General features: G+C 38.7%; 1 protein-coding gene and 2 long non-coding RNA genes across 7 annotated transcripts; 1 reads left to right on the forward strand and 2 right to left on the reverse strand.

Annotated features, from left to right (window-relative positions):
* Positions 1 to 3,886: 3,886 nt before the first annotated feature.
* Positions 3,887 to 6,556, forward strand: LOC131007159 (uncharacterized). 5 transcript variants are annotated; one of them, XR_009095931.1, is made up of 5 exons: positions 3,887 to 4,251; positions 4,346 to 5,547; positions 5,645 to 5,793; positions 5,874 to 6,275; positions 6,429 to 6,556. It is a non-coding gene; the product is annotated as an uncharacterized LOC131007159 (long non-coding RNA). The 5 variants fall into 5 exon arrangements; XR_009095932.1 differs by having other exon boundaries at positions 4,346 to 5,071; positions 5,448 to 5,547; positions 5,645 to 6,275; XR_009095933.1 differs by having other exon boundaries at positions 4,346 to 5,071; positions 5,467 to 5,547; positions 5,645 to 6,275.
* Positions 6,557 to 20,352: 13,796 nt separating this feature from the next.
* LOC131010968 (uncharacterized) lies at positions 20,353 to 21,137 on the reverse strand. The gene is made up of 3 exons (XR_009096712.1): positions 21,028 to 21,137; positions 20,835 to 20,931; positions 20,353 to 20,683 (listed from the first exon to the last, which is right to left on the reverse strand). It is a non-coding gene; the product is annotated as an uncharacterized LOC131010968 (long non-coding RNA).
* Positions 21,138 to 22,183: 1,046 nt separating this feature from the next.
* LOC131004865 (uncharacterized) lies at positions 22,184 to 24,984 on the reverse strand. The gene is made up of 8 exons (XM_057931654.1): positions 24,700 to 24,984; positions 24,408 to 24,617; positions 24,242 to 24,337; positions 23,456 to 23,572; positions 22,945 to 23,364; positions 22,771 to 22,851; positions 22,569 to 22,676; positions 22,184 to 22,480 (listed from the first exon to the last, which is right to left on the reverse strand). Exons 1-8 carry the CDS (start codon positions 24,982 to 24,984, stop codon positions 22,184 to 22,186), a joined length of 1,614 nt encoding a protein of 537 aa, XP_057787637.1.
* Positions 24,985 to 25,596: the final 612 nt, after the last annotated feature.

Genomic DNA, 25,596 nt, shown 5'->3' on the forward strand with positions numbered 1-25,596 from the left:
AACACCTTATTGAATATGACAGATGTTTTGGAGAGCATGTTCATAAATGCAAAAAATGACGTTGGCAAGGAGTATTCGGATGGACTTAAGCATGGCAACCGGCGAAAAGGTTCCAACATAATCTATACCTTGTTCCTGGGTATAGCCTTTCGCCACCAGTCTAGCTTTAAAATCCGCGACTTCGCCATCCGAATCTCTTTTTCTCTTGTATACCCACCTACTACCTATGGCCAAGAAGCCATCTGGTAATTCAGTTTTCTCGTATACATCCATAGCAATCATGGATTCTATTTCAGAAACCATGGCGTCGTACTAAGAATCTACATCTAAATCTTCCATCGCTTGTTTAAAGTTGTCAGGGTCGATATCCTTTTGTTCATTAATAGGGAGAAGATCCGAAGATTCTCCCAAGAACATAAATCGATCGGGTTGGACGATAACCCTCCCACTACGACGAAGCGGTGGTGGTACAACTGTGACAATGGTTTGTGCAGTGTCCTGTGGTGCATTCACTTGCACACTTGGCTGGGGTGATGGAATCGCCTGTCCATTGCCTTCGATTTCTTGAAGGACAATCTCGGACTTAGACTTGTGTTTATCTATATAATCCTGTTCCAAGAATCGTGCGTTGGTGCTAACAACCACTTTATGATCCTTAGGATTATAGAAATAACCACCTTTCGTTTCCCTTGGATATCCTACAAACAACATTACTTCGCATCTAGTCTCCAATTTCTTTGCCTCTTTGTCAAGCACGTATGCAGGACAACCCCATACCCTTATATGATGCAAGCTGGGCTTTCGCCCTGACCATAATTCGGTAGGAGTCTTAGGCACAAACTTGGACGGTACTAGATTCAGCAAGTAAGCCGTTGTTTCCAAGGCATATCCCCAAAACGAAATAGGCAACGATGCATAACTCATCATTGATCGTACCATTTCTAAAAGAGTTCTATTTCTTTTCTCCGCTACACCATTCTGTTGGGGAGTACCCGGTGCAGTCAATTGGGATGTGATCTCAGAATCTGACAAGTATTGCTTAAACTCGTTTCCGAGGTATTCGCCACCGCGATCAGACCGCAATGACTTGATAGATTTACCCAATCTCTTCTCCACTTCCGCCTTGAATTCTTTGAATTTCTCAAAGCATTCAGACTTGTGTTGAAGTAAGTAAATATACCCATATCTTGAGTAATCGTCAATGAAAGTGACGAAATACTCATACCCTCCACGAACTTTTGTGGACATCGGTCCACACAAGTCAGAGTGAATCAATTCTAACACATGTGAGGCCCTATTCCCCTTTGCCTTAAAAGGCCTTGTCGTCATCTTTCCTTCTATACAGGATTCGCAGGTTCTAAATCGAACAGCTTGAAAATCTTTCAAAATTCCATTCGACACGAGCCTTTGGATCCTGTATAGATTGATGTGGCCTAACTTTAGGTGCCAAACATGTGTATATTGTTCATGAGAAAAGTATTTCCTTTTATTTTGATTTGGACAAATTTGTGATGTAGATGTAACATGGACAAAATTATTAATTGGACATGTAATAGTATAGAGAGAGTTGTTCAAAATTCCGGAACAAATAATCATGTTATTTTTCATGATAGAAACACCTCTATCAAAAGTAACTGAATATCCATCCAAAAATAACTTTCAAACAGAAATTATGTTCCGCCGAAACTCCGGCACATATAAAATATCTCTCAAAACTAAAATGTCATCACCAAAACATAAAGATAAATCTCCAATTGCAACAGATGCGACCTTCGACTCATTGCCCATGGAAATGGTGATTTCATCACTTCCCAGCTCCCTTCTCGGCTTGAAGCCTTGCAAGGTGTAACAAACATGGTCAGTTGCCCCCGTATCTACTGCCCAAGAATGAGTAGAAAACGAAGCTAAACATGGTCAGTTGCGCCATCTTCTTTTTCTCATTTTCTGGATTCTGCTCTGTTCGGTCAGAGTCAGAGCTGGCTGGCAGCTCTGTCGGCTTCTCTTCCTCCGTTGTGTCTATGTTCTGCTCTGCCGTGTCTATGGTCTGCTCTACACGGTCAGAGTCAGAGCTGGCTTCCTCTTCTGCGGGCTGCTCTGAAGAGTCAGAGTCAGAGCTCGCTGGCAGCTCTGTAGGCTTATCTTCCTCTGTTTCTACGCTCTGCTCTGGAAGGTTAGAGTCAGAGTAGAAACCGTCAGCTCCGGCAGAGTCAGACTCAGAATTGTCTGCTCTGTCCTCTGCAAACACTCCTTTGCAGGCTCTTCCTGAAAATCCCTTCGCTCGTACTGTGCAATGGAGACACAAGTATGCCTTTAAGTCTACGGCGTCCCTGCATGCACAACACAGAACAAACGGATTAAACGCACCGGATGGGAGAAAAATAAAAATAAAACGTAAAGTAAAGAAAGCAAGAAAAGTGACACAACTAAAAAGCCTAAAACTTTCCCCGACAACTGCAACGGCAACGACAACGGCAACTAGAACACCTCTACATTGACTTGCAATAGGACAAGGACACTCTAGCAGTGGTAAGCTAACCCAATGTCGTCTCTCAAGGAAGATCTTAAAGGGAAATTAATTATGTCACGAGAAAACTGTAAACTAGGGATTATTAAACTAGAACGTGAAATTAAACTTGACTTGAAATTAAACTTAACTAGGCGAAAATGAATTATTAACTAATGCTTGTAAATTAAACTTAACTAAAACTTAATCTTAAAATTATCTAGGCGAATTAAACTATTAAAACCCTAGGCAAGAATTAAACGTAATAAAGTAAAGGAACTTGCAATTTAAATACTAACTAGTAATTTAAAGGCTTGTAAATTAAAAGCTTCTAATCTAATCTAACTAGGCAGAAACGAAATTGCATAATTTAAAGGAAAGCATCATAAAAACGCATAAACTAAATTGCATAATTTAAAGTGCGTAATTTAAAGAAAGCAAGTAAAAGCAAATAAATAAACTTGATTAAGAAATACCGTAAAACGTTTCGAAAAGTAATCTGTCACGTAATTACAACTCTAAACGAAGAACTAATCTAAAACATGAATTGAAAGAACTATAATAAACTAACTAAGAACATAAATCGAAACTAAGACTAAGAAAGCAATAAACCTAAGTCTTCGGCTGCCTAGCGGAAACTAAAGATTAGGGCAAATGAATAGCAAGACCCTATTTATAGACACTACTACAAAAATGCACATACATAACGCTTCATACATAACGGTTTTTTTTAAAAACCGTTATGTATGAGCGCATTTTTGGAATAGATAACGGTTTTTACAAAAAACCGTTATCTATGTAGTGTTGTCCATACACTTAGATATCGGTTTGAGTTAAACCGTTATGTTTGTGCGTTATCTATTAGTTGCATACATAACGGTATTACAAACCGTTAAGCCGACTGTTATCTATGAGCATATTTTACAACGGTTTATTAAACCGTTATGTATGAGAGTTTTTAAAACTGTTAAGTATAAATATATATTTTTTTTAATTTATATTATATTATATTATATTTAAAAGTAATAAATAAATTGATGATTCTAAAATCTGAATTTGTTCATGAATATAGACTTTCATAAATTAAAAACTCCTAACATTTTTTTTCATTAAATAACACTTATATAAATTAAAAGACATTATTAGAAAATACCAAAAATTGAATATTGAATAATAAAAGTGAAATAAAAGAAAAGAAAAGAAAAAAGACTTTTCCCTCTCATCGCACAACCCTAATTTCCTTCCCCAATTTCACTCTTATCTTTCTCTCTATCTCTCCTCTCAATTTCTCACCAATATTATGCACAGTCGGGAATCCTATCCCTCTCCAAAATTTCTCACCGCAGTGAGGCGGCGCTCCGCCTCAGCCACGTCTCTCTCTTTTCTTCACCTCATCTTCCTCTCTGGCAGCAGCACACACACATATATAAAAACCCTAGTTTCGTCCTCTCTCAATTCCGGCAGAATTGCCGCCGAAATGCCGCTGCTTCCTGGAGCTCGTCCGTCGTGCCGTCGACCACCGCCGACGTCTTCTCCGCTTCGACGGAACAAGGCAGCAGCAGAAGAAATCGAGCCTTCTCTTCTGAAGAATCGCTGCGACTTGTGTCGTCGTCGGTGTCTTCTCTCTCTCTACCTCGACGACAAGGTGGCGACAGTAGCTGCCACGCCTCTCTCACCCTGCTCACCGCTTACTCTACTCCGTCGAGTTTTAATCGACTCGGTCTCAAGCGGGGATACGCCACTTAAAGGTATCAAGATAAGATTTTCAATGTTTCCTATTCTCAATTTTTTCATGAATTGTAGTTTGAATTTTTCATGAATTAAAGAAATCAACTGAAACAGGAAAGGGAAGGAAGCCCTAATTTCGCCACCTCTATCATCTGCTATCCCTAGGCGCCGCTACTGCACCGCCTGCCACGTCGCGCCGCCCTTCTTGTCTGCTAACCCTAGCCACCGCGACCAGCGCCGCCTGCTCGTCATCGCCTCTCTCGTCTGCTAACCCTAGCCACCGCGACCAGCGCCACCTGCTCGTCGCCGCCCCTCTCGTCTGCTTACCCTAGCCACCGCGACCAGCGCCGCCTACTCGCCGCGCCCCTCTCATTGTATGTACAATTTTCTATTTTTGCACATTAGTTTGTTCGATTTTGTGTTTGATTGCATTGACAAAGTAAATCTCTCGTTGTTGTAGGACATGGAATATGGGTTGAGGTTAATTGTTGCCTCTAATTCATGGATTTTGCACTGAGTTTATTTTGTTTTATTTTAGATTTGCTATCTGTTTAGAAGAGATTTAGTGTTTCTAAGGTTAGTTTTGCTTCTCGCTCCATTGCTATCATCAGAGGTTATCAATTCTAGCTCTTCCCCTTCTACTAGAAAGCTGACTCACAGTCTCACATTTTTGTGCTTTTTAGATTCTGTTTAAAGTGAGCTCTGTTTTTCTATTGCAGATTGATTCCATTTGCATCTTACTTGATGCTCGTATAGTTGGGACTTTGGTGCAATTTATTTCTTCTTTCATGTTCCTTAAGTTTGTTCCTAGCAAACACATGGTAACAGTTTTGTGATCTGGTGAGTACTTAGATTTGCTCGTTTCTCGCTCACGGCTTATCTGTGGTATCTATCTATTGCTGATTGAAATCAAAGTGTTTGAATCATAATGTTATAAGATTATTGTATTACATGAAAAGAGGCAGGAACTTTTTGTTTTCTACTTGCTCGATTCTCGCTCACAGCTTATCTGTGGTATCTATCTATTGCTGATTCAATTTCAAATAGGAATTATGTATGTCCAGTTATTTTGTGAGCTTGACATTTTCATGTTTTAATAGGTTTAATCTCCTTAGTTAATTTAATAGTATTAGATAGAATGTTACTTGAGCTTTTGAAAGATCCGTGTAATTGACACTTACCCCTCTTATGTTCAACAACACTTTTGAGCCATCAGAGGTTGGTATGTTGGCCAGGTGCTTGTGCGCGCCGCTGGTTTCTATCCGAGTCAGAAAGATCAACAAGCAAGGAACATTTCTGTCTTTAACCTCTGTAAGGTAAGTTTGCAGTAGTATTCTTTTAGAGGAATTGATATGGTTCAGTGCTTGTAAAATAATATCACTTCCTTTCTATTAATCGGGCAGATTTTCCCAGGTGCAGGTCCCTTCAACAATTGGTGATTTTGGTAATCTGACAGTCGGCTTTCCTACATCTACTGGAACCAGAGAAATCATGAGGCTTTTTGTTTTGAGCTGCGGCACCTGCCATTATATCAACACAAACCAAATCAACCTGTGAGATAGGTATCCATTCTAAAATCTTGAATGCATCGCTAATATCTTTAGTATCATCATGTGTATGAAAGATGCCCATTTTAGTACAGGCGGCGTTTTACCGCAGGCACACGATATTTCAAACACATATAGTTAAATTTGTTCGCAGAGAGGAATGACAGCATAATCAACATTCTTTAAGATCGTCTCCGAAATAAAAATTTTGTAAGTTATTATTAAAATTTGATAGACAGCACTACCAATGGTGACTTGACGTACCTGTGTTGCCTGAAACTGCATTTTGAAGACTGCTTTGATCTTTTTCTCGCTTCGCTTGAACATCTTTCCTGGATATTATGCATCAAAATTTCTGGGCTCTTTGTGAGGGAGGAGCTGCAGTCCTTATCTAGGTGCCAGTTAATAGTCTAAATGATTTGGTGGTTAGATAAAGAGCCAAAACTAAATTATCAAAAGCCCTTGTTTTTTATATGCTGCAAAGAAGTTACAATAAGGTTACAAACGGATAGTTTCTGGTTTTGACTTTTGGAGTAAGATCATTGGAGATTTGTTTCCTTCACTACATGTGGTACCAGGAAACAGGCTGCCATTTCACAATATTTCTATGACTATTCTAGAATATAGATGCTCTAATCTAATCCAAGTAGTGGCTGTCATGAATCAGGAGCTCTGAATTAGTTAATGTTTTTTTCTACTTTCTTGGTTAATGGATTAACTATGTGTTTGTGTGTGTCTGCGTGTGTTTGTGCGTGAGAGAGAGAGAGAGAGAGAGTGAACCTATTCTGCAAGTGACTCAACTAAAAACACCTCTAGATTGACTTGCAATAGAACAAGGACATCCTAGCAGTGATAAGTTAACCCAATGTCGTCTCTCAAGGAAGATCTTTAAGGGCTTTTAATTATGTCACAAGAAAGCTGTAAACTTCAGATTTTTAAACTAAAACATGGAAAGTAAATTAACATGAATTTAAACTTAACTAGGCGAAAAGGAATTATTAACTAACGCTTGTAATTTAAACTTAACTGGAAACTTAATCTTAAAATTATCTAGGCGTGAAACTATTAAACCCTAGGCAAGAATTAAATGAACTTAAAGTAAAGAATTAACTAGGCAAATCAAATTTAAATAAATTTAATTAAAACTTCTAATCTAATCTAACTAGGCAGAAACTAAAGTGCATAATTTAAAGAAAGCTTCATAAAAACGCATAAGTAAATTTGCAGAATTTAAAGAAAGCATAAGTAAAAGCAAATAAATAAACTTGATTAAAGAAATACCGTTAATCGTCTCGAGAAGTAATCTGTCACGTAATTACAACTCTAAACGGGAACTAATCTAAAACATGAATTAAAAGAACTATAAACTAAACTAACTAGAACAGAAATCGAAACTAGAACTATGAAAAGCAATAAAATTCCTAAGCTTCGGATGCCAACAGATATCAAAGATGGCGTCTAAAACTAGGGCAAAGGTTGCTTTTTACAATGAAAAGTATGGCCCTATTTATAGACTTCGAATCCCTATGGATCACCATGGAAGTTGCCGTGCAAAGCTGGACTCTTAAAGGAAATAGAATCGTGTAATACTTTTGTAAGTCCAGCTGGCGTACTCAGCAAGTAATCTCCACTCTGGCGGAAATCACGGCTCTCGCTAGAGAAACGGCTTCCGCTCTGGCTGTTGATTCCTCTAACTTTTCATTCCTCTGCGCTGACTATTGATTCCTCTGGCGAGATTTTCATTCCTCTGCTTAATTTGTGATTTCGCTGCTCTGGTGATGACTTCACTGGCTTTTCATTTCTCTACTCTGGCTTTCTCCTCTCTGACTATTGATTTCGCTGCTCTGGCGTTCATTCCTCTGCTATGATTCCTCTGGCGATTGGTTTCTCTGTTCTGGAGATGTCGGCTCTGCTTTGTCGAGCACCTCTGCTCTGCAGTGCGGGGCTTCACTTCTCTGACATGCCAGAGTATGCACAAAAACGTAATTCTTAGGCCAAACTCTCCAAAATTTCCACTCTTCATCTCGAAAACCTAAATCTCCTGCAAAGCATAAAATACACCATAAAACGCACCAATTTCCAGAACATTATCTTAAAATAAAGCTCATGCAAACCCCAAAATTTAGAATAATTAAGCATAAATCAACCCCCCCCACACTTAGCCATTTGCTTGTCCTCAAGCAAAATCCATATGAATCCTAGGAAGAGATTGATTTCAACAATGCTAATTTCCATCCAAACATTCACAAAGTCAATTCAAAATTTTACAATCAACACACATCTCTCGATCATGCAAGTAACTCAAAGTTTAAGAAGCAACAAAAGAGTAATGTAAGCAATTCGATCAGACCCAATTCTCCGCTAGAAGTGAATTCCCTAATGTGATCGCCTTTATAATCAATATCACGATTTTTCACACTTTGTGTGCTTAAGATTTTCGACAGTTGAGCCATAATTCGTGAAATAAAAACCATTTGGATGTAATCCAAAGTCTTTTCACGTGGTTTCCCATGCTCATAGTTGGACTAGAGGAGCAGAGACTCAGAGCTGTCACGTTTCAGAACAGGCCAGATGTTTCAGAGCTGGCAATTTTGAAGTTGGCAATTCGTCCAACATTTTTCACATTTCACAGATAAGATACGATCGTAGGCAATCACAATGACAACACTCCTTCTAGCATCTACCGGACAAATCACGTTTTACTTACTTACAATCGTGTTGCAACAAAACTCAAATTCTTGTATAATCAAGAAACACATATCAACAGTAAAACAAGAATAACCACCAAACGAACACAACCCCGAAATTCACATCGAAAATCATGTTCTCCTCCACAAATTCATACAAACTAGCAAGATTCGAGACCAAAAACTAAGCATAGAAAGACTAATCTCGCCCAATTGAAAGCATAAGCACAATAAAACACCCCCCCCCCACACTTAAAGCATGCCATGTCCTCAGGGCACAAAAGAAATAAGAAGAGTTGAGAAAACGTCCCTGATTATCGGCCTTGAGAAATTGAAGCATCGTGCGAGGTGGTGAAGAGGGGAATTCGCGGTCTGTGGCAGAGTTAGAACTGCAGCGCTGAAGTCAAAACATGAACACCACATCAAAGTATCCGCGCAAGCAACCAAAACGTAGGAAAGACAAAACAAAAACGGAAAACAAAGAACAAGAAAAACAAAAAACAAAAACCAAACCACGGTGGGTTGCCTCCCACCAAGCGCTAGTTTTAGAGTCGCCAGCCCGACGTAGAAGATCCCTTAACCAAAATTGCTATGAAATGTCAGCTGAATTAGTCCTCGTGAAAGCACATCATCCTCCAGTTCAGCTGCGGGTCCTCTTAATGAGCAAGCAGAGCTCATTGTGTCCATCATTCTCTCGAACCAAGAGCTGTGTCGAGATCTCTCATCTTTCTTCTCTTCCAAAGGTGGTGCACTCTGCACTCTTAGCACGGTATCATCCTTGCATGGCAGCACATCAGCTCGTTCTTCATTAACGGTGGCATCCTCTTTTACGGTAGTTGGCACCTCATGAACGGCATTAACGTCGATTGGAAGCTTGGCCAAAAACTGATCTTCAATGGCTTCCTCATCTTGCAAATTATCAAGAAAATCCTGTATAATTATGTCCTCTTCCGGGCTGGTGCACATCAGTTTCTCCTTAGCAACATTCTGGCGCGTGCTGTTCATAGTTGGCGTACTGCTCAGAGCTGAGCTCGTCAGCGCTGGCGGTAAAATTTCGGCTCTATCCTCCAGCGGCAAAGCTGGAGTAGTCAGCGCTGGCGAAATGGGCAGAGCTGGCGGAAGAGTCAGGGCTGGAGCACTTGGCAGAGCTGGCGAAAGACAGTTAGCTCTGAAAATTTCTACTTCTTCCTCATGGTCAGCAATCTCAACAAGAGAACAGATATGCATTGAGAAGTTAGAAATAATAGGCTTTTTATTAAAAACAGAGAATGTTACCGATCTACCAGACCCGGCCATGCTCAAAGTTCCAGAACCCACATCAATGTGCGTCTGGGTAGTAGCCATAAAAGGCCGACCAAGTAGAACAAGCTGCCCATTCTTTCCTATAATGCCTTGCCCTGCCTCGAGCACAACAAAATCGGCTAGCACCGTGATTCCTCTCACCATGACTTCAACATCTTTTAAAATACCACGAGTGCTACAATTTGCCCCATCAGCTAGTTGAAGTCTTGTTTTTGTGCTTTTAAGCTCCTCTTCCTTCCAGCCCAATTTCTGAAAAATAGCATACGGCATCAAATTGACTGCCGCACCCAAGTCTAACATGCCCGTGAATTCTCCAGCTCGACCCAAACCAATACCAATAATGAAACTCCCTGGATCTTCTTTCTTTGGAAATGGTTGGGTTGGATCAACAATTGATGGTGGCAGAGGCGGGCTAGGCTTCGGTGGTTGATATGGCGTACTTGATTTGTGAAGTTTCTGCTCTGGCCTTATCAACTCTGGCGCTCTCCTCTGCTCTGTCATCCTTCTCCTCTGCTCTGTTGTCCTTCTCCTCTGCTCTGGCTGCCGAGCCAGAGCTGGCTCTCTCCTCTGCTCTGGCTTTCTCGCCAGAGCTAGCACCTTATGAGTTTGGTTCTGCTGCTGCTGTAGCTGGTCCGACAGTTGCCCCACGGTGGTCTCAAGGCGTTTGATAGTGGCAGCCTGAGACTCCATGCTCTGCTTACTAACCTCCATAAACGCTTGCAATGTATCCTCCAAAGATTGTTTTTGCATTGGAATTTGCTGTGCACTCTGGAATTGATTGTGCTGAAAATTCCCTTGGTGCTGACCTCTCCATCCACCATTGCTTTGATTATAATTTATGCTCTGCGCAGGGACAGGTGCCGCTTCCGTATGGCACATCTTGAGCTGTTGTACTTCGCGCATGATTGAGGCCAATTGTTTCTGCATCTCAAACTGGTTCGTCACAGCGCTTCCTTCAACTCTCTTTCCACGCACCGACTTTTGTTGAGAGCTCTCCGCTAATGTTTTGAATATCTCCTTCAGCTCTGCAGCAGTCTTCCGAGCTATGTTCCCTCCTGCGGTGCTGTCCACCATAAATTGGGCAGTTTGCACTAACCCATCGTAGAAAACTTGCATCAACATCACGTTGGGGAGTTGTTGTTGCGGGCACTGGCGGAGAAGTTCTTGGAATCTTTCCCAAGCTTCATGAACGGGCTCATCCATTCCTTGGGTGAATTCCATGATTTGCGACCTTAGCTCCTGAGTCTTGTGGCTGGGATAGTATTTTAGCATGAATTTCTCACAAGCTTCTCCCCAAGTGGTGATAGAGTTGGGCGGCAGAGTTAGCATCCATGTTCTCGCCTGATCTTTAAGTGCATAGGGAAAGCACTTGAGCTTAAGTTGGTCCTCCGTGAGATTCAGCAATGGAATGGTTTGAACTTGTGTGCAAAAATCACGGATGAATTGTAGGGCATCTTCACTCGGCATCCCATGGAACAGAGGTAAAAGACTTGAATCATTCGACTTTAGATTGTAATTTCTGACGGCGGTGGGAAGCACAATAGCCGATGTGTTGGTGTCTCCGATGACGGGCCGGGTGAAATCTCCCATGTACTCCATGTTCTGAGCCATCTCTTCTTTGTTTGTGTCCTGCTCTACTCGGTCAGAGGCAGAGCCGGCTTCAGAGTGCGCCTCAGAATCAGAGTCAGAGTATAACACGTCTGCTCTGGTATGTGTGCGAGTGTTATCCAGCGGGGAAGTTAGTTTTCTTTTTAGACTACGGCGTCCCTGCATACACAACACTGAACACACGGATTAAATGCACCAGGTGGAAAGAAAAGTAAAAACAAAACGTAAAGTAAAGAAAGCACTTAAAAACTGAAAAGAAAAGTGACACAACTAAACGCCTAAAACCCTCCCCGGCAACGGCGCCAAAATTTGACTCAACTAGAAACACCTCTAGATTGACTGGCAATAGAACAAGGACATCCTAGAAGTGATAAGTTAAACCAATGTCGTCTCTCAAGGAAGATCTTTAAGGGCTTTTAATTATGTCACAAGAAAGTTGTAAACTTCATATTTTTAAACTAAAACATGGAAAGTAAATTAACATGAATTTAAACTTAACTAGGCGAAAAGGAATTATTAACTAACGCTTGTAATTTAAACTTAACTGAAAACTTAATCTTAAAATTATCTAGGCGTGAAACTATTAAACCCTAGGCAAGAATTAAATGAACTTAAAGTAAAGAATTAACTAGGCAAATCAAATTTAAATAAATTTAATTAAAACTTCTAATCTAATCTAACTAGGCAGAAACTAAAGTGCATAATTTAAAGAAAGCATCATAAAAATGCATAAGTAAATTTGTAGAATTTAAAGAAAGCATAAGTAAAAGCAAATAAATAAACTTGATTAAAGAAATACCGTAAATCGTCTCGAGAAGTAATCGGTCACGTAATTACAACTCTAAATGGGAACTAATCTAAAACATGAATTAAAGGAACTATAAACTAAACTAACTAGAACAGAAATCGAAACTAGAACTATGAAAAGCTATAAAATTCCTAAGCTTCGGATGCCAACAGATATCAAAGATGGCGTCTAAAACTAGGGCAAAGGTTGCTTTTTACAATGAAAAGTATGGCCCTATTTATAGACTTTGAATCCCTATGGATCACCATGGAAGTTGCCATGCAAAGCTGGACTCTTAAAGGAAATAGAATCGTGTAATACTTAGGTAAGTCCAGCTGGCGTACTCAGCAAGTAATCTCCACTCTGGCGAAAATCACGGCTCTCGCCAGAGAAACGGCTTCCGCTCTGGCTGTTGATTTCTCTGACTTTTCATTCCTCTGCGCTGACTATTGATTCCTCTGGCGAGATTTTCATTCCTCTGCTTTGTGATTTCGCTGCTCTGATTTCGCTGCGATGACTTCGCTGCTCTGGTGATGACTTCGCTGGCTTTTCATTTCTCTGCTCTGGCTTTCTCCCATCTGACTATTGATTTCGCTGCTCTGGCGTTCATTCCTCTGCTATGATTCCTCTGGAGATTGGTTTCTCTGTTCTGGAGATGTCGGCTCTGCTTTGTCGAGCACCTCTGCTCTGCAGCGCGGGGCTTCGCTTCTCTGACATGCCAGAGTATGCACAAAAATGTAATTCTTAAGCCAAACTCTCCAAAATTTGCACTTTTCATCTCGAAAACCTAAATCTCCTGCAAAGCATAAAATACACCATAAAACGCACCAATTTCCAGAAGATTATCTTAAAATAAAGCTCATGCAAACCCCAAAATTTAGAACAATTAAGCATAAATCAGCAAGTTATCTCCACTCTGGCGACAATTGGCTAACTCTGGAAACTCAGCTCTGGAAAGGTATAATACAGAGCTAAAAGTCAGCTCTGGCAGTACCGAGCTCTGAAAAAGGCAGAGCTGAAAGTTCAGCTCTGTAAAGTTGACTCTGTTGATCTTTAGCTCTGCTCTGCCAAGTTCACTCTGGCACGTAGTCAGCTCTGTCGAGTTTACCTCTGCTGATTTAGCTCTGCTCTGACAAGTTTGTTCTGCTCTGGAGATTTCAGCTCTGCTAGGGAAGTTCAACTCTGAAGATTTCGGCTCTGACTCTGCAAGTCAGCTCTGCTCTGCTACGGAGCTATCCTCGCAGCTCTGCTCTGGCGAGCTTCTCTGCTTTGCTCTGCAGTGGGCTTTTCGGCTCTATCGCGGTCTTTTCAGCTCTGGCACGGGCTTTTCAGCTCTGTACACCAGAGTGCGCCAGAATACGCATTTCTCATCCAAATTATCCAAAATTACACTCTTCTACCTATAAAACCTAAATCTCCTGCAAAGCATAAAACAAACCATAAAACGCACCAATTTCCATAAGATTTAACTTAAAATATGCACACGCAAATCCCTAAAATTAGAACAATTAAGCATAAATCAACCCCCCCCACACTTAGCCTTTTGCTTGTCCTCAAGCAAAATCAATATGAATCCTAGTAAGAAATTGGTTTCAACGATGCTTATTTCCATCCATACCTTCAACAAGTCAATTCCAAATTTTACAATTAACACACATCTCTCGATCATGCAAGTAACTCAAAGTTTAAGAAGCAACAAAACAGTAATGCAAGTAATTCGATCAGACCCAATTCTCCGCTAGAAGTGAATTCCCTAATGTGATCGCCTTTATAATCAATATCACCATTTTTCACACTTTGTGTGCTTAAGTTTTGGACAGTTGAGCCATAATTCATGAAATAAAAACCATTTGGATGTAATCCAAAGTCTTTTCACGTGGTTTCCCATGCTCATAGTTAGACTAGAGGAGCAGAGACTCAGAGCTGTCACGTTTCAGAGCTGGCATTTTCAGAACTGGCAATTCATCTAGCATTTTCACAGATAAGGATACGATCTTAGGCAATCACAATGACAACACTCCTTCTAGCATCTACAGGACAAATCACGTTTTACTTACTTACAATCGTGTTGCAACAAAACTCATAATTTTTGCACAATCAAGAAACATATATCAAAAGTAAAATAAGAATAACCACCATTCATTCACATACCCGAAATTCACATCGAAAACCTTCTTCTCTTCCACAAATTCATAAAAATTAGCAAGTATCAAAGAAAAAACTAAGCATAGAAAGATCAATCTCGCCCAATTGAAAGCATAAGAAAAACAAGACACCCCCCACAATTAAAGCATGTCATGTCCTCAGGGCACAAAATAAAAAGAGTTTAGAAAACATCCTTGATTATCGGCATTGAAAAACTGAAGCATTGTGAGAGGTGGCGAAAAGTAGGGTTTGCGGCTGTGGTAGAGTAGGAATTTCAGCGCTGGCATTTGCAGAGTGGAACTTCAGCTCTGACTCTGTACGGCAGAGTCAGAGTAGACGTGCAGCGTTGGCTTTCTTCAGAGTAGAAATTCAGATCTGGCCAGGTCAGAGCTGGCCTTTTCAGCGCTGGCGGCAAAGTCAGAGAAGAAATTGCAGTGCTGAAAACAAAGACATTAACACCCAAAAATAAAAGTATCCGCACAAGCAACCAAAACTTAGAAAAACACAAAACAAAAATGAAAAACAAAGAACAAGAAAAACAAACACACAAAAACCAAACCAACGGTGGGTTGCCTTCCACCAAGCGCTAGTTTTAAAGTCGCCAGCCCGACGTAGAGGAACTTTTAACCAAAATCACCATGAAACGTCAGCTGAATTAATCTTTTTGAAAACACGTCGTCCTCCATTTCAGCTGTGGGTCCTCTTAATGAGCAAGCAGTGCTCATCACATTCATCATTCTCTCGAACCAAGAGCTAGGTTGAGAGCTCTCCTCTTTCTCCTCCTCCAAGGGCGGCACAAGGAAACCTCCAACTGCCCAAGGAATCTCACGAGTAAGCCACGATCGTGTGGATGTTTACAGATGAACGCCTCAACCAGACTATTCACCTAGTCGTTTAATTTTCATTCATGTCAACTTAACCTTTTGACAAAGGAAATTAATAGTTGGACCTTAACTAGACCATATCATATTCAAGAAGGGACTCCGATGGGGAGTTGTACATTGTACGTGAAACTATATCGAAGCAATGACCACAATTTAACCTTGACAATTAAATTCTCGAAATTGGCATACTCACTAGCACCATACCACTTTCAATTTAATCTCTTGGTTATCTTATTTAAAATCCATCCTCTAAAGTACTTATGAAAATCATACGAGTAAGCCACGATCGTGTGGACGTTTACCGCATAACTCCCACTACTTAAATGGATTTAAATATTTTTAATAGAAATCTCAACTCGACAAACTCATGAAATCAAACATGAAGTAAGCCACGATCGTGTGGACGTTTACTCACATTCTCAATAACTTTGTCTTGAGACCGCTTGTGGAGGTCTAAAATAAGTTTTGAACACCATAAAAATTATTAAAACAGTTTAGTCTTTTTCTTTCAAAAGGTTTGATCATGCTCAACACATAATCCTAAACATGCTCTTCTAGAACGCAACACGTAAAACATGCTCGTTGAATCCCAAAACATGCTTAAGAAAACGATAAACCTAGTATGCTTGTCTAAGCGCAGTTAATAAACACATATTAACAAGCAAAGACAAAACAACAAGCAAAGAGCATAAAGGATTAACACCACGACATGCAAAGAACAGAATAAAAGAAATAAAGTTCTCCGTGACCCATTCGTGGAATCTCAATTCTAATCTATTACATTTGAAATAGAGAAGAAAATCTAAAAAACGTAAACACTGCCCGAAATAGCTCCATCAGGCCCGTCTTTGAAAACTAGGGTTTGGGAACCCCTAGGGTTAGCTTCAAGATACGTGCGCCAATTCCTCGGCAGCCTCGGCAAAACAGTGCATCGACAGCTTCTGGCCAGAGCAGAGATCGCTCAAAAACAGAGCAGAGATCACTCAGAAGCCAGAGCCGCGACAGCTCCAGAGCCAGAGCACAGAATGCCCAGAGCCAGAGCTGAGCCATCTCCAGAGCCAGAGCACAGAATGCCCAGAGCCAGAGCTAAGACATCTCCAGAGCCAGAGCCAGAGCACAGAATGCCAGAGCCAGAGCTGAGACATCTCCAGAGCCAGAACATAGAATGCCCAGAGCCAGAGCTGAGACATCTCTAGAGCCAGAGCACAGAATGCCAGAGCCAGAGCTGAGACATCTCCAGAGCCAGAACATAGAATGCCCAGAGCCAGAGATGAGACATCTCCAGAGCCAGAGCTGAGACATCTCCAAAGCAAGAGCATAGAATGCTCAGAGTGCTCAGAACCAGAGCCAAAGCCCAAAGTGCTCAGAACCAGAGCTGAAGCCCAGAGTGCTCAGAACCAAGGCCAAGACAGCTCTAGAGGGAGAGCACATTAGCTCTGAAGCCAGAGTGCAGCACAACCTGAAACCTATTCATCCACTCCAAAAACCTATTCTTCGTTCTCCGTCTGATCGTCGTCGTCTTTGTCTCGTTTTACCATATTTACAGATTACAGCCGAAAAACAAAAACAACAACTAAAGTTCTAATCTAACCACGGATTTTCTCGTGGTGGAAAAATGATTACAACGTCAAAAACGACGTATCCCACGAAACAACAGACCACGAAGAACAGCAGCAACGACAAGCCAAACTCAACGGAAATTATTAATCGTACGCGAATTAACTGATAGAGCCAAGAAAAGCAATCCAGGCTCTGATACCAATTGAAGGATTTTAGCCCCATTGGATCGTTTCTCGGATATCTTAATTCACCATACAACGATTAATTCCTAACATGCTCCTATGAATTTAAGTGCTGCACATTGGAGTTAGAAACACTTACTTGTGAATTGTATGCAGAGGCTGTCAATGGCTGAATTGAAAGACTCCAGTTCTGACCTTCTGAACTGTATCCCGCTCAACTCCCAACGTTGGATGTGCTACGAGCTATGAGAATTCCCAAGGAGAAATCGGCCTTCTCAAAGTTGGCGACCCTCTGTTGCTCTCTAAAACCCTAATATTGTGTGTGTCTTATTCTGAGAGCAGACAACTGTATTTATAGACAAAATACAGTCCTAGGGCCCCCATAACTGTGAGGGACGATTTTTACTCCTACATGGCTTAGGAGACTTTGGGCCAGTCCAGGGATCAGATACAAGGAATAAAGATGGGCCTCTAATGAATTAATTTCTATTATCAGCCCAGATCATAATTAATTCATAAGTATTAATTCATTCCACTAGAGAATCAATACTACCCCTTTATTGCCGGTGATGAGTTGGGGCTTGTATTTAGACTTATTAAATCTCCGTATTTAAAATATCCGACATCCATTAATTAATTAGAGCTCTGACAGCTTAAATTAATTAATCTCTTTGTAATCCTTAAGCAGTACCACTCAAACCTTATTATTGCGCCTGAACTTAATCAACCAGCAGGGTTTAACGCAATAAACCTTATTGAGCTCCTTAAGGGGATGTCATTATCCTATACCGGATACGGGTACTAATACAGATAACCAAATATCATATATTAACCGCTATCACCCAAGATACAGAGTACTCAAGTTAATATATAACTATCACCCATAGTAAGTCAAAGTGATACACGAATCAACATACATATTTGAAATCTTATTAGTATTAAGATTCTATTAAGTCACCGAGATCTTGGTTCTTCACTTATGTCAGATAGAAGAATACATCTCACCGTGATCCTATCAATACGTTATGACGTACCAGTATAGACAAGTAGTCAAGACAAACTGCTTCCATCTATACTGCAGCCTAAACCAACGACTCATCCTAGAGTCATCTCGGCTGTGATCAGTTTATACTTAAGGTTATTCCAATTATATGGTCTTCTGTGATCTACAACACACCATATAATCTACTTATATTGAGACAAGGGACATACATATGCAATCATGAACACAATCAGATAGGAGATTAAATAGTGAACACAGGAAATATTGTATACAAGCATAAAACGTTCTTACTTTCAGTATACAAATCCAACAGATCCAGGGTTAAAGATGTTGATCCGTAGTTTTCAATGAATGGGAATGTAACAAAAAAAGGTTAGAAAATAGATGTTGATCATTATCTACAAGATAGGTGAGAGATTTCCGGGATTTGATGAATTTGCCAAAATTATGAATCAATGAAATTGACATTTGTATCCCAACTCTCCTAAAGCAAATAAATACAGACTCTACGAACTAAAACAATTGAGATGGGACCAAAAATCAGAACCGTTGGATTAGACGAAATGAAGGGCCTGGATTTCTTCTCTATTCTCTATCTAAGGGACCCTTTTTCGTTGAAGTGGACCATATATATATATATATATATATATATATATATATATATATATATATATATATTCATATAGGGAGAGGTTCAAGAAAGAACCACTAAATAAAATAAGAACGGAGAACCATTTTCAGTCATTCGATCATCAAGATCTACGGTGGATGCATCATCTTGTTGGATGAATGCAGATCCTGGGTTTGAATCCAGAAGGGAGCATTTTTTTTTGGTGCATTAATTTTAGCAGCGAATGCATTAATTTTTACAGTTGATGCATTAGATTTGATGGTTCTCACGTTCTCATAAATAATGTAGTTCTCTCTAGAACCCCCCACCCCCCCCCCCCCCACACACACACACACATATATATATATATATATATATATATATATATATATATATAGGGGGCGGTTATTCAATAAACCACCCTTATTTTAAGAATTACGAACCAGCAAAAATGCATGAATTTTATGTATAACACGTATGAATAAACTGTATAAAGGTATGAATATCGAAAAAATAATTTTTTGCTACCTTTGGGATTCGAACTCATGACCATGAATATATCCAACAAGGTGATGAATCAACCGTAGATCTTGATGATCTAAGGGCTGAAAATGGTTCTTAATTTATATTTTAATAAGCGTTCTTATTTTAGCCTTCCCCTATATATATATATATACTCCTCCAGTCTTCAAATAAGTATCATAATGTACAGTTTTTTGTCTCCTTTCAAATATCACACACTACTAGAAAAACGCACATAGATAACGGATTTTATCCGTTATCTATGAGCAAAAAAAGCGTTGTGTATAGTGGTGTTATCTATTATAGGTGTCATACACAACGGTTTAAAAACCGTTATCTATGAAGGGAAAAGATAACAGTACAACCACACATACATAACGGTTATAAAACCGTTATCTATGAAGGGAATAGATAACAGTATAACCACACATACATAACGGTTATAAAACCGTTATCTATATTCATTATACATAACGGTTTCTCGACTGTTATGTATTATAATTTATCCGTTATCTATTCCATAATATATATTTTTTCATATTATAGTTAACAGTTTTTTATACTTTTTATAACGGTTTTAAACCGTTATCTTTGTAAGAAAAAGATAACGGTTTTCGACTGTTATGTATTAGAATTAATCCGTTATCTATTATATAATATTTCTTTTTTCTCATAACATAGTTAACAGTTTTTTATACTTTTTATAACGGTTTAAACCGTTATCTTTGTAAGAAAAAGATAACGGTTTTCGACTGTTATGTATTAGAATTAATCCGTTATGTATTATATAATATTTCTTTTTTCTCATAACATAGTTAACAGTTTTTTATACTTTTTATAACGGTTTTAAACCGTTATCTTTGTAAGATATAGATAACGGTTTTCGACTGTTATGTATTAGAATTAATCCGTTATCTATTATATAATATTTCTTTTTTCTCATAACATAGTTAACAGTTTTTTATACTTTTTATAACGGTTTAAACCGTTATCTTTGTAAGATATAGATAACGGTTTTATATTGTGATACATAACACTTACATCCGTTATCTATGACTTTCATTCATAACGGTTTGTCTCCACATACATAACGGATTATTTTCGTTATTGTTATCATACATAACGGTTACTAACCGTTATGTATGACCTTTAATTTTTGTTGTCTATTTTATCATAGATAACAGTTTTGCATGTAATAGATGACAGTTTTCTGCATATTTTTTATATATTCTCAATTTTGCTTTTTATTTATATCTAAAACTCAAAAGAAAAAAATTCAAATAATAAAATAACATTGAGAACATAATATTAACATTCAGAAGTTGCAAAAACAATCATCAAAGATTCAAAAGTAAGATCTGTTAATCTACAGGGCAAAATGCAGTCCAATACATGAGTAATTTAAAGCAACGAGGCCAGACAAAATGCAGTTCAAGACGACAAGGTCAGCATTCTCCGAGTTCGAGTAGAAGAAACTAATATTTTCAGTTCATAAAGCACATATACCACAAGTCAAGAGATCTATACGGTTATCCATCCATGTTGTAGTCTTCTTGTTGTAAATAAGGATTGTAGTTCCCGGGAACTTCTATCTTTCCTATCATCTGCTCCATTCCTGCATAATACCAACTTCATGCAGTCAAAATGTGAAATTTTTATGCAAATAAAACATTAAGTTAAAGGATTTCATGAATGTAAATGCAACAGCTTTCAATTATCCATAGCTTCCACCTAAGAAAATTTACATTAACATATCGCTATCATACCTAAAGTTCAAGCAAACACATGCTTTATCACAAAAGTTGCCCATTCCTCACGAATATCATCGATTTCAGCTTCGGTGTATGTCTTAACATTCTTAAACTGTAAAAAGAAATACGTACATAAATATATTTTACGAATAATTACAAAAGTTCTATTAGAAAGTTAAATGATGAAGAGTATAATATATATAGTTACCATCGATGATAGAGACGTGTAGGCATTAAGTTCATAGCGTGTTATGATCTCTTTCATGAACTTGATGACATAAAATCCACATTGAGATGCATCAGGCTGGATAGGACCCTATCAAGATTCAAGAATCCGAAAAAGAGCAGTCAATAAGTGGCAGTTTACCCCTTCATATGCATGATTTTCAGCCAACAAGAGCAGCCAATAAGTGGCAGTTTACAGTTCACATATATGCTAGGGAACTTGGCAATAACAAACATAATTAAGTTGTAATAGCCATAAATAGAAAATTATACCTACCTTAACCACTTCCCAACTTGCTGTTTTCTTGAATTTTTTTCCCTTGCGTGCATTCACAATATTCATCGCACTTGAAATCAAAGGCAACCAGAAATTTCATATTAGCTATAAAAATCAATAACAGAAATGATTAGTTAAAGTGTGTAAGACTTACGTGTCAACGACGAGTTTCCATGGGGTATCTTTATTCCGATGACAAATTGGATCCATCAAAGAGACACGATCTTTCTCAAGATCAATGATTGTCAGAATCCAATGCCCACTATTTTATAAAAAAAATTGGATTAGTAGGCGAAAACATATACCACACTAACTACTAACTTAACATTTTCACTTACCCCACGTTGCAAGGAACGAGTACCAGCTGATTTGATAAAGCCTGAAGTAACCTGTCTGCTAGTTTGCGGGCTCTTGTCTCGGTTGAGTCTTGTCGATTATGAGATACAGTAAATGGATTCACAAACATAAACCTCCCAAGACTTCCCTCTGTCTTCATCTTTCCATAAGAATGGCTGTCAACAAATCATTTCAGACTTAGATAAGAAATCCCGATTATAAATGATAGTAGCTTAATAAGATATTTACCAAATGTATGCGATAATGCTGTTCCCTGTAATCGGTTCCAGATTACAAAAGGGAATCACATCATCCTTCAAGAGAATCCAAACGCTTAGATCTTGCCCAAACATTTCAAAGTCTATTGGAAGACGTATTCCTTCACCCGCGAATGACTTCTCCATCATACAATATAGTGCTACTAATGACGAAGGCAATGATGACAAATTCTTCACCGCGGACTCTTTCAAAATCTTTTTTCCACGTGTCTTCTTATCAGGTTTCTAAATACACAACACATTATATGTTAGGTATTAATTAATACTAAAAGGCTGCTAGAAAGAATTAAAATTACCTCAATTGATTTCTCCACCACCAAATGAGTAGGCCATGCTACATGGGTTCCTAATGCATTTCCCACTGTAACCATGTCATCTGAAATAGATTTGGGTAATCGTGCATTATCATCAACAACCTCATCAATCGCCACACGTAAGCAGTCTTTAGGAAAGGGAGATCCGTGAAGGACATCTCCAGCAACCATGACCGTTCCGTAAGCTACAAGTTTTTTGGATCCGTCTTCAAGTAATTTAACCACCTTCCCCTACATCAATTAGAAAGGAAGAAAAGACCAAAAATAGATGAAAGGAAGAAAAGACCAAAAATATTTTTCAAAAGTATTCACATAATACCTCCAACCCAACTGATTTTTCAACCACCTCAATGTCTTCATCGTTTTCAACCACCTTCATGTCTTCATCGTTTTCAATCTTTTTTCCACGTGTCTTCTTATCAGGTCTCTAAACACACAACACAATATATGTTAGAAGTATTAATTAATATTAATAGGCTGCTAGAAAGAATTAAAAATTACCCAACTGATTTTTCAACCACCTTGATGTCTTCATCATTTTCAACCACCTTCATGTCTTCATCCTTTTCAATCTTTTTTCCACATGTCTTTTTATCAGGTTTCTAAATACACAACACATGATATGTTAGAAGTATTAATTAATATTAAAAGGCTGCTAGAAAGAATTAAAATTACCCAACTGATTTTTCAACCACCTTGATGTCTTCAGCGTTTTCAACCACCTTCATGTCTTCATCGTTTTCAATCTGCATCTTTTGAGGCTTTATCACAGAACAGCTGCCTAATCCTTCAGACTTATCGTCCTTATCACCCACCTTCGATTCCAGTTTTCCAATTCTGCTTACTAACTCGTAGATCACTTTATCTAGAACAAGTATGCGTCCATCTTGTTCTTTTATTTGCTTCTTTGCTTCTTCCAGCTCAGTTTGCGCTTTCTCATCAATTTCTTGTTTCTTAACTCTAGGTGTTTCAAAGAATGATTTGGGTTTCACCCCTGCCCCTAAACCTCGCACACGGCCACTATGTTCAGGTTTCTCCAGGGCACGTGATAGCAAATCGCTTGAACAAGATGAAGAATCAACTCGGCCTTCCTCCTTTTCCCTTATGCAGTCATCCTGTTATTTTTAAGCAATTAAATGGTTAAAACATTAATTTGTCCAATTTAATGAATAATTTAAATTAAAATAACATAATGCAATTTCATACTATTTTCTGGAAAGCATTCTTCAAGTTATCATTCTGAACTTCTCCGTCCTTGGTCAGTCTTGCTTTCTTCCACATCGTAGCTCTGTCTATATCTTCATCACCGTGTAAATCAGACGTCTACAAAACAAATAATATGAATTTAGATAGTATAGTTACTGCAAAATGTTCATTAAATAGCAAACATTTGTTGGGGACATTAAAGTAAGAGGGAAAACTTCAATTTGACTGCAGATTGGAAAAAGATACAGGTTCTGTTCACCAGATGATGCAGTTAATTCTCACTATCAGAAAACGATGACAAACAAGTATCAAGTATGAGAGAAGGATCTTTGGTCAATTCTTCACCATTTGCTTTTATAATTAATGTAAGAGCAAATAATAACATTCTTTAATCTTTCATAAACACCTGCAGGAAAGCTCAAGTTCTCATTGAATCGCCTATCAAACTAGGTTTTGTAGCACTGGTAATAAAATCTATCTTTTGTCCATGACGGTCTCTACCTGAACAAGATTCCTAAATGCATTTGATATTTTAAGTAGTCAATGAAAATCAACATCCTATTAACAGTAGGGAATAAGTAATCAGGCTATATTCAAGACTGTCAGTTCACTATTCGATGCATTCCCAGCAGCTACAGAGTGTATGCAAGCATTCCCATTTCCCTTTCTCAACTGTTATACGCATCCTACTAACACAACATCACCTGCTCATGCATGGTTCTTAAAGAGTCCGCATACTATGTTTCGACTATTCAATAATCTCTTAGCAAAAAAGGAATTTACAACCTTCAACTCTTCGGCAAATTTAGCATATCCTTTGCGGGAAAGTCGATGGGGGTATATGTTCTTACTCCGTCTCTCCTTTTGTTGCGCACTGAAATTCTGCAATATTAAAGTAGTGATGTAAGAGACAGAGCTTCAAGCAATTAAAAAATCTTTAAAAATCAAACACCTTAAATTCAGTCGACAGTCGAGTGACTACAAACTGATTCCATTCTAATGGCAGAATGCCACTTCCCGGTGGTGGTTCTTGCAACTTCGAGGCGTCATCTTGACATGGTACAATGAATTCATTGTACATTCTACATTTCCAGCTTCGCCACTTGGCATTTGCAGATTCCATACATCCAGCCTTCCACTGCTCGGGAACATCGTAGGAAGACTACAAGAGCATGAAATCAATAAAATTATACAAACATAAGATTCCTAAAAACACAAAAATAACATATTTTCTGGAGATTTACTTTAACCGTGTCCCATATCAGGTCTTTAACATCTTGCGGGACAGCTTTCCACTTCTTAATGTTTATCTTCACGTGATCACGTGTAAGGAGGCCAATGTAACTTTGCATTTCAGCTGCTGCCTCACCCACTGGCTGTCCACGTGCGTTGAAATCAACATGTTGGATGACCCCTTTTGCCCTCCGCTGAGCAACTTTCGTCAGACATACTTTCCCCCTTTTGGCTCTACTTGTTGAAGTTGTATTTGTATTTGTAGAAGGTGCCGGGGCACAAGGATCATTATCCATTGAAGTACTAGTCCTGTTCTACAGTTTGGAGCCTCTCCCTGAGTCTAGCAGCTAGATCTCAACTTTCCTTCTCGATCAAATCCCTATAAAAAAAAGAAACATTGTATCGATTAAAACCACTAAGTATAGATTCACTAGAAACTATAACATAAGACAACTGTTGTGATAAATAAGCAAATGAGTGTAATTGTAATATTAGCACCTAATGTCAATCAGTTTATAACAGCAAAGAAAATCAATCAGTTTACCAAACACACAGATCCACTATAAGTCTAGATTCCTACCCATAAATAATGGAACTCCAGAAATATAGTGATAACCGACAGATATTAGTTTTATTATAGTGTATGTAATCAAAATGATATTTTAGAATCGACAATTGTGCTTCCTAAATGAGCACTCCCTGGACAAGGTCAGTAATGTATACCATTAGCAACAACAATTATTTTAACAAACATGTAAAAATAACTATATAATCATTAGGTGCTAAAAAATAAATAAATATTGCAAAACTCATACCAAACTACATATTAGCATTGTCAACCCAAATAACATCACAGTCTTCACGCACACATGGTGGTTCATTTTCATCTGACGCATTGTTTGAATCAA

The sequence above is a fragment of the Salvia miltiorrhiza genome, chromosome 1 (assembly GCF_028751815.1).
Source record: "Salvia miltiorrhiza cultivar Shanhuang (shh) chromosome 1, IMPLAD_Smil_shh, whole genome shotgun sequence".
In the NCBI taxonomy this organism is placed as follows: domain Eukaryota; kingdom Viridiplantae; phylum Streptophyta; class Magnoliopsida; order Lamiales; family Lamiaceae; genus Salvia; species Salvia miltiorrhiza.